This window comes from Pteronotus mesoamericanus, unplaced genomic scaffold (assembly GCF_021234165.1).
Source record: "Pteronotus mesoamericanus isolate MK-2021 breed Mesoamerican mustached bat unplaced genomic scaffold, CSHL_Meso_final contig_20, whole genome shotgun sequence".
NCBI classification, from domain to species: domain Eukaryota; kingdom Metazoa; phylum Chordata; class Mammalia; order Chiroptera; family Mormoopidae; genus Pteronotus; species Pteronotus mesoamericanus.
The window spans coordinates 68,824,938-68,838,982 of NW_026555085.1; the positions used below are offsets into that span (position 1 = coordinate 68,824,938).

General features: G+C 37.5%; 1 protein-coding gene across 1 annotated transcript in view; it reads right to left on the reverse strand.

The window, feature by feature from the left end:
- FRK (fyn related Src family tyrosine kinase) overlaps positions 1 to 7,807 on the reverse strand; it is an 86,272-nt gene extending 78,465 nt beyond the window's left edge. The window contains exon 1 of the mRNA XM_054568901.1: positions 7,461 to 7,807. Within this exon, the coding sequence (XP_054424876.1) occupies positions 7,461 to 7,807 (347 nt within the window). The remainder of the gene's footprint in view (positions 1 to 7,460) is intronic.
- Positions 7,808 to 14,045: the final 6,238 nt, after the last annotated feature.

Below are 14,045 nucleotides of genomic sequence, written 5' to 3' on the forward strand. Positions count from 1 at the left end.
TTTTTTTATTTGTTTGTTTGTTGGTTGGTTGGTTGGTTCATTGGTTAGGTGCCTCAAGACCTAGTAGACAGGACACAATTGTTGCTTAAGAAAAATTAGAATATTTGTCTACTTTGACAATACCATTGTCACTTCATTGCTTCTCAAAGGTATTTTGAGATTCATGTAATCAAGTTTTACTGCTATTAATCAGCTATTTTAAATGACTGTTAACTACACTTACAATTTAACTGTGGTTTTAATGCAGTTCAACTGGTTCCTTTTTCCTCACTTCTATGACTTGGTCATCATTCTTATAAAATTTATTTTAACTTATCAGTCATTATCATTTTCTTAAAAATGGTAAAATTTACACAAAAATTCATTATATAGAAAATTAAGATAAACACAATTATATTAATGTAAGCATAGTACAGTTATATTAACATAACAAATCATGTATTATACCTGAGATGTAATTTATAATAAATTAATTATTTTAGCAACATATTTGTCATTGTTATTTTTACATCCAAGGATAAGGCAAGAAGAATCCATCATAATTCTATAGGTAATGCAGTCATTTAATAATAGGCTTTGCTAATTAATCTCTGGGCAAATAAATATGCTTTTCTTGATTTAAATTATTTGTCCTAAAATTCTTATAGATTTATCCAAAACATTTTATAAACAGACATATGTATTCTTATAATATATTTTACTTAACATATGTAGGCTTATTTTTTACTTGGTTTCTAAAATTATGGAATTTAGGTGTACTTTGTTCTAGAGGGAAGAAACTGAAAATGCATTATTTTCATTTTCCTCATATATACATTTACTCTTCTCTGAAAACTAGTACAAAGGGAAAGAAAAAAATGATCTGGATAAAGAACAATTTTGGGACTGCTTGCCTACAGGCAATTTTCTAGTGATTTAAACTACTCAAAGTAAGTATGTTAGAATAGTTTGTGAATATTCTGATTCATTTTTAAACCATTGTTCCTCTACCTTTAATTTAAGATTCAAAACAGACTTCATATCCCAGCTGATAAGGAAATCTACTAATATCTAGATTGAAAATAACCAGGAACACTCTGTACAACTTGTCTTGGATAATTATTAAATTCAGCAATATACAAATCACCAAAGAGTGAAGCTGCAGTTCCACTTTAAAATGATGGTGTGAGAAAATTTTCTTTTTGAGAATATACCACTTTATTCTCCACGCTGCTTTCATCAAGTCAGACAATGGCAACAAACTTAAATTAGATAAAATCTTGAAAGAACTATAGTCTGACATATTAGAGAGAAACACAATTAAGAAAACATACCCTAAACAAGGTGAAAAGAAATCTCATTACCTTATACATTATAAAATTTTAACACTTTTATTCCTTAAGCATAAATTACCAATAAAATTACAAGTTACAAATATATATATTTTCACTTTCTTTTTCAAGGCAGCCCATAAAATGGTGACTAGGAGAGGGACTGGAAATAATCTACCTTTACATGGCAATAGGAAGAGAAGAAGCTTTCCAACATAGCCTAACATAGCATAAAAGTGTGTGGACAGCATCTAGACAATGAGGCAAATGACTTTATAGACTCTTTGTATATAAATGATGCTTGAAGTAAATTATACAATTGTTGATTATTTGCTTTTCATCGATATGTTGCATTACTTGAACTTTTTCCTATGAAGGCAATGGAATTTAAAGTTGTTGCTCTTGGTTCTAAGATTGATATGTAATTTACATGTCATTATTTTCTAGGTCTAAAAACTCCATGAATAATATAAAAGGAAAGGATGTTCTGAATAATCAGACCATAATAAGAGAAGGTTTATTTAGGGATTCCGTGTTGAAGATGTGGAAGAACACTCATCTATGAAAGCATCTTGAGATTCAAATTGAAGATAAGATAAATATAATCATTCACTTCACAGATAAAATAAATCATTAGGAATGGATTTATTCAATTACTCCTAAAGAAATTGAATCAGTAATCAAAAATCTCACAATGAAGAAAAACCTAGGACTAGGTGGCTTTACTAGTGACTTTTACCAAACTTTTAAAGAAGAATTAACACCAAACCTAAACCCTTCAAAAAAAAAAAATCAAAAAGAAGGAAACACTCCCAAACTCATTTCACAAGGCCAGCATTATCCTAATACCAAAACCAGAAAAAGACATTACTAGGGGAAAAAATTAAAATAGCAGGACAATATCCTTGATGAATATAGATGCAAAAATTCTCAATAAAATTCTAACAAACTAAAATAAGCAATACATTAAAAGAATTACATACCAGACATGATGAAGTGGTATTTATCCCTGGGAGTACAAGGATGGTTCAACATAAGCAAATCAATCATTGTGACACATCATATTAACAGAATGAAAGAAATGAAATATTTGATCATCTCAATAGATACAGAAAAGCATTTGACAAAATTCAGCATCCATTCACTAGAAAAACTCAAAAAATTAGGCACAGAGGGAACATATCTCAACAGCATAAATGCCATCTATGACCAGCCCACTACTAATGTTATTCTCAATGGTGAAAGATTGAAAGCTTTTCCCCTAAGATCAAGAGCAAGGCAAGGGTGCTCATTTTCACCAATCTTATTCAACATAGTACTAGAAGTATAGTTAGAGCAATTAAGCAACAAAAAATAAATAAGTAAAAGGTATCAGAATTAGAAAGAAAGAAAAATTATATCTATTTGCAGATGACACTCTTTCATTTAAAGAAAATCCTACAGGTTCAACTAAAATCCTGTTACATCTAATCAATGCATTCAATAAAGATGCAGAATACAAAATTCACATACAAAAATCAGTATACAATAACAATGCATTTTCTCAAATAAAAATAAATATTCGATAGATCCCATTTACAATAGCATCAAAAACACTAAAATACCTAGAATAAATTTAACTAAGAAGGTGAAAGATCTCAATTCTGACAACCAGAAGACATTGATAAAAGACATTGAAAACATAAATAAATAAATAAATAAATAAATGCAAAGTTATTCTGTATCCCATGGCATTTTTTACAAAAGTAGAATAGCCTCCTGAAATGTATATGGAACCACAAAAGACCCTGAATAGCCAAAGAAATCCTGAGAATGAAGAACAAAACAAAAGGCCTGATTTCAAGCTATTCTCTAAAGCTATTATCATCAATATAGTATGGTACTTGCATAAAAACAGAAATATAGACCAGTGGAACAGAAGCAAGAGCCCAGAAATAAACTGAAGACTATGGTCAACTAATACAAGACAAGAGTCCAAGAATACTCAATGAAGAAAAGGCAGTCTTTTCAAAAAATGGCATTGGAATAATTGGATATTGACTTGTAAAAGAAAAAATGAAACTGGACCCATACCTTACACCACTCACAAAAATTAACTCAAAATGGATTAAAGACTTAAATGTAAAACTTAAAACCATGAAACTGCTAGATTAAAATATAGGAATAAAGCTCTTTGACATGGGTCTTGGTAATGATCTTTTGGATATGACACCTAAAGCACAAGCAACAATATTAAAAATAAACAAAGGGACCTATATCAAACTAAAAAGCTTTTGTGCAGCAAGAAAAACTTTCAACAAAGTGTAAAGAAAACCCACAGAATGATAAAAAAAATACTTGCAAACCATATATCTGATAAGGGGTTAATACCAAAACTATGTAAAGAACTCATACAACTCAATAACAAAAATAATAATAATAATGCAATTTAAAAAATGGGCAAAGGACCTGACTCCACGGAAGATATATGAAAAGCCAACAAGCTCATGAAAATATGCCCAACACCACTAGTCATTACAGAAATGCAAAGTTAATCCACAATGACATATCACCTCATGCCTGCTAGAATAGCCATCACCAGGAAGACAAAAAATTACCAGAGATAGAGGAATGTGGTCAAAAGGTACAAAATTCCAGTTATAAGATAAGTATTAGGAAAGTAAGGTAAAACATAATGACTAAAGCTTACACTGCTTATGATATATGGGAAAGTTATTAAGAGAGCAAATACTGTGACTTCTCATCACAAGGAGAAATTTTTTTTCCGTTTTTCTTTTTTCTTGATTTTCTTTATATTGTACCTATGTGAGAAGTTGGATGTTAACTGGACCTACTCTGCTGTGCATTTCACAATGTATGTAAATCAAACCATCATGCAGTATACCTTATATTTATATAGTGATGTATATGTCAATTTTTTCTCAATGAAACTGGAAAATAAATAAATAATAATCTTTCTGGTCCTGAGAAACAAACCCTAGAGAAAAAATTGGGGGAGAGTAAGTTTATTACATTGCTTAATACAAGATATTCAGAAAAGAGAAAGCATTTATAGGTGGAATAATAATCAATTATTAAATAAGTTTATCTTTTAACAATAGTCTAATTCATTATTTGACATCTCTATTTCCTAGCATTAAAAACAAACAAACCAACACACCAAACACTAACACTTTCAACTCTTGTCCCTGGCACTAACTCCAGAAGTATTTGCACTGTTTTCTTATTAATGCAAGTCAAGAATAAAAACACAAATATATGAATACTGTTATGCACTACATTAAACTAGTCTAGTTAGGAATTAGATGACTCCATTACCTCTCATTGCACACATGTGAATATAAGCAATAATCATTACTGAATGCTATATATTGAGCTCATTGTAAAATAAACTGCATTAACTTTCACAATATTCATTAGGAAAAAAAATGAAAAAGTTTGAAAAACTCACAGAAGGCAGATATTAAAAGAAGTCGTTTTTTTATCATTTCCAAGTTATTAAGGTACTCTGTGGGCCAGTTGTGCACCCTCGCTCCAAAAACTGTTAACTTAATATGACTTCTACTTGAAATAGAGTGGAATTCTAGAAGCCACAGCTACCTGCACTGAAAGTAATGAAGCAGTTTAGCCATTTGATGGCAAGACCTTCACTGGTAATCTGGGTTCACAGGCAAAGGCCATGGTGAACACTTAGAAGAAACAAGGGGCCTGCTCTGACCAGGAGGCACAGCAGCAGCAACTTGTGGGCATCAAGCTTTTCTTCCTGTGGATGTGAAGATCCCAAGGGAAGCCCACTATAGAGATCTAGGACAGTAATGACACGTGGGAACACTGCTGAGAACTAATCCCAAGAGGAAAGGTCAGGAGTCACGCATAGAGGGAAAAAGTATTCTTGGCCACACATAGCCCCTGAGAATCAAAAAATAGCCACAATGTTTTGGTTGCTTTTCTGTGTATATTAAGAAGACTCTGAATAAGTAAAGACACTGTGCTTCAGCCTCAGAATATTATCAGTTTTGAATTGCTTGTCTTGTTTCAGGACATGCTTTCTTTAAGTATGTCAAGTATGAACATAGCTGAATTACTACATAGGAAACATCAGATAATCCAGAGACCTTACAGAGGAGAAAATGGAGGCCCTAAGCAGTTAAATGAATTTAATATATTTAAAAGTCATAAATTATAGATTCAAGGCATTAGTGTTAATATTGTACGGTTCATTCTAATGGTATACATATTTTATGCTAAGAATAAAATATACATGATGCCATACCTTACATGGAAATCATAGTAGTGAAAACATAAATGCACATAAGTAAGCACTCAATATATAGTATTTCCTATAGATTATCACAGAATATATATATCCATGCAGGTGATTTTCTCATTTGAAAACTGATCAATTCTACTCTCCAAAAGTCTCTATTTTCATTCAGCTTTATTTAGGCCTAAAATAAAACCCTTCCCAACATTTACAGACTCTTAGCGTTGCAAAGAATTTCAAAAACCACTGTAAGCCCTTTGTAATTGGATTTGAGTTTGAAAAGCAGCAACAGCGCTCCATGGCTCTTCCCTACCATTTTCTTCCCTGAACCAATAAAGAACACTACAGTCCACATAAGAAGAAAAATATGAGAAAATGAATGCATCCCCAATGGTTCCTCTACTAAGAATCCATTCTATAAAATGAGTCCTGAGAAACATTCCAGTCTTGGGTTTCACTGCAACCAGGCAGGAACGAGGTTAGGGCCAATAACAGACCCCCACTTGCTTCTTAACCCACCAGACCTCAAGTTTCCATTGTCAAGATCATGTTTTATCTACTTTATATTCAACCACCACTACCATGATTTTCCCCTTCTCCCACTCACCATGCCACTACTATGCCTAGCACTTGCATTAATTGATGGACAGACTGACTGATGGATGGACAGACAGACTGATAGATGGATGGATAATTGAATAAATACAGGTTTCAGCAGAAGTAAGGCTTGCTTGAGTGTGGTTAATAGGGTACATGAATGTCTTGCACAAGATGGACAGCAATTTGAACATTTCACCTAAAATATCATATGGTATGCTTGAGTGTGATATTGTTGTGTTGCAGAATTACATGCCTATGGTTTTGTAACAAAAGATTTTGTCATTTAAAAGAGGGGCATTATTTGTGCCAGACCCTGTACTTGCAATTTTCCTCTTTGGGTCCACTATAATTCATAACATTTATCCAAGTATCAGGGTAAAGTCTTTATCTTCTCTAGGGAAATGTTGTCATTATTTTCTTGTTAAAACTTACCAAATAGCCCTGGCTGGTGTGGCTCAGTGAACTGAGCACCAGCTTGTGAACCAAAACGTCACCAGTTTGATTCCTGGTCAAGCTTCTCTCCCTCCCTTTTTCCTCCCTCCCCCTCTCTCTAAAAAATAAATAAATAAAATCTTTTTTAAAAACTTCCTGAATATGTATAGGTGGAAAATTTTTAATCATAATAAAAAAATACCATAATTTGGGTAATACAACTTTATATTCAGGACTCAAAGAAAAATGTCTAGTCATGAAAATGTAGTGAAAAATTAGGATCTTCTAAATGTTACTTCCTATGTCTAAAATAATAATATGTCTAAATATAGACATAGAGATATGTCTATGTCTAAATGTTACTGTCTGTGCCTATCAGAATGAAAAGGGAGTAAGATTAAGTTAGGGCTGGAGTTGATGCTTTAAATGTTAAGAGATAGAGAGAGAGAGAGAGAGAGAGAGACTTTAGATTTGAAAGCATGGCTTAAGGAATATCTATGATATACGTGCAAATGAAATGCAATTCTGTTGTTAAAGTGAGGGAGACATGACTTATTTTACAGCCAAAGAAAAGATAGAATATTAAATGCACAATTTGTTGATGTTGATGAAGATGCACCTAGAGTCTGTGAGTTTACATACTGAAATAGAAGTCTTATCAACCACAATAATCTGCCCAGTTCACTCTCACTTAGCAGGGGGAGGTATGTTTCAAATAGAAGGTTCTTATCCATACTTCTTCATAGTTTCTAGGCAGCTTTTTGGAAAATAGAGAGTTGCAGATAGGTAAGAAGGAAAACTCATTACCCACCCTCAGAGAGTCGAGAAACAAAATGTGGGTTTGTACTACTCACGGCTCTGCCTCTAGGCTTCTGTCCTCAGCCACATAGTTAGAAGGAATATATCCCTGCAGCTGCTGGCCAGAGCGGTGTTCCTTTTTCTCCAAGTGCCTGGCGAACCACCAGCCCTCATGGGAAGTGTCCAGGACTTGGAGCTTATCACCTGCACAGAAGCTCAGGTCCTCTGCAGTCCGAGCCTGGTAATCAAACAGGGCCACAAAGTAGTGGCCCTGTGGCCTGGGAGCATTAGTGGGGCAGGGGATAGCTGCATTCTCATTCACCACCTGTTTGTCTGCCTCCTGGACAAAGCAGGGGAGATAGGACTTCAAGTATACCCAGAGCCTCAGGCAGACGTTGCCCATGATGCCCTGTCGCAGAGAGGAGGACAGGAGAGGGGCTTCTCCCTCTCCCCTTTATCTCTGCAGATTCACTTTCTCTTCCTCCACTGGGCAGCTTTGAAATCAGCACCAATTCACTAGGCTTCAGAGAGTGTGCAAAACCCTGTTTCCCAACAGTCAGGCAGACCTGGCTGCTTGGAGAGACTCGTCAGCTTGCTTTCTGTGGCTGTAGCTGCTGTCCCAGAGCAAAGCCGAGTGGGAGCTGGGCAGCTGCTCAGTGACAAGACGCCTCTTCTTGTCTGCTTTGGAATCCCACGACAAAAATAAAATTAAGAAGGCTTTATTTAGACAAACGTCTGAGAACAGAAAAGAGTCCCCTTGCCTTTTGTCCCAAGAAAAAGTTAACAAGAGAAAGATGTTAACTCCAGGTAAGACCTCCACGCCTTGCCTTTGCCAGGAGCTCTCTCCCTGCTTCAGGTCTGTCTCCGTCTTTCGACCAGTCCTGACCCCCAGTGCTCTTTCCTTTTTGCTAATGAGTAACCAACAAGCCAGGACGATTGCCTTTAACATCCTGAGCTGTGAACAGACTCTAATAATTTCTCCTTACTTCCTGGTTTCTCTTTCTCTGGAATCTAAATGAGATTCCCGCCCTCTTTACCTCTCCCTTCTCCAACACCCAAGAGAGACCAGCGCCCTCATCAGGAAGCCAAACTCTTAAATTAAAGCAGCTGCCAAAATCCCTACTCCTGGACAACAGGCTAGCCCAAGGAGCTTTTTGTCTTGCTATGTTCCCAGCACAGAAATCAATGGCAGAGATTCCCCCCAATCCCTGCCCACCCCCAAAGATGAGTAGGATTGTTTTGCCACCACTAGGGGAAATAAAAAAACAAATTAAAGTGTTTAGGTATTGGTTATTAGGGGAAAAAAGGCAATTGGGAAAGAACCATTGAGTTCCTACCTTTTTTTAATCACTATGAACATGTTTTAATAGCTTCAGAGTCTATCTACAGTCTAGAAAAGTATGAATGCAGATAACTAAAACGCTGAGAACCCAAAACATTGCTTTCTCCCACAGAGGTATTTAATTTCCCATCTCTCAAGCACTATTTCTGAAACACACACACACGCACACAAACTAGGTTACAGGTGGAGAGAAAGGGTAGAAGTGCAGTGTGTGCGCTGCTAGAGGCTCTTTCTCCGAAACTCTGGCCTCCAGGTCTATACTAGTTACTACTAACTTTATTAGCAGGCGCTCGGGACTTCATGAAGCCAAGACCAGGTCACAGTCCCAGCTGGCAGTGGGTTTTCCTCTACTTCTCCAGTTCAGGGCAGCTGGATCACATCACATATGCGTGTCTGGGATCCCAAGAATCCAGATGTGAGTTCGGATGGATCAGTGTATTGTCATTTTCGCTAGTAGAGAGCACTGCAAACTTGTTAATGATGTGTCCCTTGTTTCTGTATAAGACATTTATTTAAAAGTTTCTCTCTTAAAAACAATCTCTTTGTTGATGGAGTTTGAACCTGGCTAACCTAGTCCTCAGTACAATCTCAAAATTCCTGCTCTTTGTCAAACAGCAAGGCACTTTTAGTAATCAGAAAAAAAAATGAACAGAAGAAAAAAAAACAGAAAGAAAGAAAACCAAAGAACAATGGCCTCAGCCCCACCTGCCATGACCTTGTAGTAAAATTAGGCATTTATGCTGGATAGAGCATCTGGTTCGAACAAGATCTCAGGTCACAATCCCAGGTTTCCCCAACTGTCTTGAGAGTCAGAGAAGTACCCATTCTGCAGGACTAGCAAAACTAAAAGCTGAGCCAGGTTGGCTTTTTCTGTTTGTTTGTCATATAAGATCTAAAATATAATTCCACATATAAAACAAAAGAATAGCAATTATACAATACTGAGAAACCAGAAAAACATTTTGTTCTAAACACAGTACTAATTGTAAAAGTATAAGATTCTGTTAATCCATCTGAACAGAGGCATAGATGCTAAAGTTTTTCCAGAGATACCTACATGATCTGAAAATGAAATATTTGGAAGAGAAGAACTCAAAACCAATTTGTAAGTAGAGTTTGAGACTTCAAAAATTTGAAGGTTCTAAATTCAAACATGCCTCCGTTATGGTTATGACAAGGCATTCCAGGAAAGGACAAAGGGGCAGATGTGCACGGACAGTCCCTGAGCTAGTGAATGAAATTGAAAAAGCAGCTGACCAGCCAAAGATGTCAGGCAAGCAGTGGCCTGAGAAAGCTAAGTCAAGGGGTGGGAGGAGAAAGGGTTTCCTTGTGTCGGCAGCGCCAGAATTCTGCGGTCAGCCAAGCTTGAAGCCTTGCAGTCCTGTTTTATTCTTTCCCTCGTTTCTCTGAGCTAATCAATCATCAAATTTTGCTCAGTCTTCTTTTTCATTTACTTCACAATTATTTTTTTAATTTCTTGCGGATGACAGCTGGTACTGGGCAAAAAAAAAAAAAAAAAAATAGAAGAATATTCTTCCCGAGGTTATCCCAGAGGCCTCCTAACTAGTCTCCTTCCTCTAGTTTATCCACATATCTCTGACTCACCTTGCACACTACTCCATTTTTATAATGGTAATAGTGCTAGAGGTCATATGTGTGTACTAGTAAGAGTAGCTATCAGTTTTGGAGGGCTTCCTATTTGCCAAGAACTGTGCTAAGAATGTTACAAGTGATACATCATTTAATCCTCAGAAAATAAAAACAGTACCTAAGAATAGTGCCATTTTCTCTAATCTTAGAGAAGAAGAAATTGGGGCTTAGAGAAGTTAAGTAACATGGCCAAGGTCACACAGCCAGCAAGTGGCTGAACCATTAGTAACAAACACCCTAATCTCTGTCAGACTCCAGAGCCTCAGGTTGTAACTCCTCGATTCTGATGACTCTTAAAAAAAGTCTAATGTCAAATCTACCATGTAAAATTCTTCAGGGACTTCCGACATGTTGGGAACAAAACCTAAACTCTGAGGCTGAAAGAGGTCCTGACAACTTCTCTAACTTCACAGCCTTTTTCTCCTACACCAGCGCCCTGTAATGCAGGTTCACCAAGTCACCAGCCGCTCTTGAGGCCCAAGGTCCTCCCCTCTCTGCACCCTTGCTTTATCCTCTACCTGCTTCCTGGGCAACTTCCTTGTGATTTCCTAGTGACTTCTTGTGATTTTCCCAGGCTGGGTTCAAGGGGTCCCTTCTCTGCCATAGAGGTTAGAGGCCCTCTGTTCTGTGCCCCCTAAAGCCGGGCACACTTTTCCACTTGTTTTCCTATTGAATTCCACTTAGTTTTCTTACTTGCTTGACTTTCCCAGGAGAATAAAATTTCTATGGATGAAAAAAGAATTCTGTAGCAAAACTGACAAGTACAGTGATAGAAAGTGAGTCACAGAGTGATTTGATCATAAATTTCTAACTGGGCAGGTCATGGTAGCCACACCCTAGGCACAAAACTTCTTTGACAAAAGGTTTACCTGCGCCCTAAGCAAGCCTAGTCCATTGTTGTGCATCTAAGTAAATACATTTTGGGAATGCCAGAGTAATCCTCTTCTTAAGATTTCTCCAAGGCATGATCGTCCTCAAGGGGGCACATAATCTGTTAACTATCCTATGTGAACGCTGAGAGAAAAAGACACACACTAAGAAGGGCTTCTAGAGTCTAGCTGTGCTCAAATTTTAAAAACCAGAGCCTAGCAGCCATTTTGCACAGGGACTTCTCACACAAACTGCACTTTACAAAGAATCTGCATTGGACTGCCTGCCTCTGGGCTGAACTACCTACTTGCACTGTGTGTCTGAGGTTTGAGCCAGCCCTTATAAAGGTGTTTTTGGAATCCTATTTCAACTATTAGGACTGAGGACTTCCCCATCCAATCAGAGCTGCATGGCTCTGGCCAATCAGAGCAGCTCTATTCAGATCAATCAAGACAGTGTCTTTTGGACCAAACTGTGAGAATTTGTAGTCCTCATTTGCATGAGGATGGATCAATCAGGGACCTAACAGATGGAGACTCCTGTCCATAAAAGCCAACTTCCTTCTAGCTTGGGAAGCGCACTTTCCATCAAAGACTAAAAACTCTCTTCCCCAGCTAGAGCTGAAACATCAAAGGCACCTTACCAGAGCAGAGTGAAGCAGACCAACACAGGGAAAGCAGGTGGGTACGGAGCAGAGCAGGGCTGGCCATCAAGGAGCAGAACAGAGCTGTCTAGCCAGAGGGGGGCCTGGCCTCAGCTGGTCCACAGTTGTGTTGTTCTCACAGCCATGCCGTATCACAATTGAGCTGTTTTGCAGTGAATAAAGTTTCCTCCTTCACTGAACCCTAAATCGGAGATTGCTGTTGGCACTGAATTAGTGCCATCCTTTGACAGTCCAATCCCCCCCAGACCTTGCTGTTTCTCCCCTTCAGGTAATCCCTAAATTCCAAATGCACAAAAGAAACTTCGAATTGCCATTTTTCAGGGCATTTGAAACCTTGCTTCCTGACATATGTCTTCAGTTGGATTCGAAAAACTTAAAAATTCTCTACAGGTTTGGACATTCTTACATTGATATGTCCTTCTCAGAATTTTCAGGGAAGAATGAATGTCCGATGCGTAAGTAATAAATACTCAGTAACTATTAGTGGGTGGCGGAGGGGGGGGGGAAGGAAGGAAAGAAAGGAGGGAGGGAAGGACAGAAGAAGGGAGGGAGGGAGGGAGGGAGGGAGGGTGGGAGAGAAACCATTGGAATGAGATAAACACATGCAAGAACTCACAAATGACAGAAAAATTCCAGTGTGAAAAGTGCTGGGAACACAAAAAGAGTGATGTTCTGTCTATTGTTTCTCAGTCCCTTTTCTTTCCTCTCTTACTGTTTCCTGAATATCGAGTTTCTTTGCCAGCCTCCTAAACCAGTTTTCCTGCCCATCATCCTTAGAGCAAACTGCCATCACTTTAATCTTATTAAATCACTCTCCTGCTCAATAGCCTTCAACAGATCCTCTCTGCCTGGTAGATATGGCTTGGAATTTAAGGCTAAAGAAATTGTACTTTATCTAATCTTTATCAGATGTATCCTTTCAACATCCTCCTACTATTACCGCCTTCTTTTAGCTCTCCTACTCAGCCAAATTGGTTTACTGTGTCTCCCAATAGGTCTTGTCTATTTCCACATCTAATTTTGTCTCCTTTGCCATTCTTTTGGTTGGTATTCCTTCCACTCCCACAGACTCGTGCCTGCATTTTGAGGTCTGACTAAAAATCCCACACCTCCTTAAGAACTTCTTTGTCCATTTCTGCCAAAGTAATAATTCTCCTCTTTTTTGAATTTTTCTAGTTCTTGCAACCGACCCCCCCAACAACACACAATGAATTTAAATATGTCCCTATATCTGACTTGCTGAACAATGCAACAGAAAAATTCTACAGCTATTATTCCATTTTATACCAGGATAAATCAATGATCTCCAACTCCTGCTAAGTGCTTAGCACTGCTATGCATTTTTTTACATGCCGGTACAGTCAGCTGCCTTCTGTTCATTTTCTCATAGCACTATTCCAAGTCATGCACCATTTTTCTCAGGATCTCTGCAGACAGGCCTTTTAACCGATAATGTTGTAGTCACAGAAATTCACAAAAATTCCAAATCTATTCAACATTAACCAATTGAATTTCCTTTCCTTGTGTCAGAAAATGTACCTCTATCCACAAATCCTTGTGCTTTTCTCCAGGGAAAAAAAATTCTACTTGCCTCCTCAATGTCCAGCTTCTTCCTCCTTACTAACAGAACCTCACTTTAATAGAAACAAAAAGCTAGAGAATACATTTCGCAGCCCCTCTTGCTGCTAAAAGTGGCCAATAAAAAATAAGCAGAAGTTCCTGAGTGGTGTGTCAGGGGTGTGCCTTGAAGGGGGCAGACTCAGCGGGGAGGTTCATTCTTTTCTTTTCCTCTTTCCTCTTTCCTCCTGCCTGGAACTCAGTTGAGATGGCTGGATCTTCAGCAAACATCCTGAACCCTAACGTGACCTTGAAAATATAAAAAGCACAAATAAACAGGAATTTGTGTCCCAGGTGTACCTATCTTCACACTTGTTTGCCATATGGGAGTCAAACTATCTTCTTTCTATGTGAGCTATAATTATTTTGACTTTTTATTATAGGTACCTAAGACTAATCTTAACTGATATGTTTTCAATGACAGAAAAAGTGGTTAAATCTCAGGTCTGTGGTATGTGATTCTATCAGTTAACTTACCTCATGCCTTTCTCAGTGTCT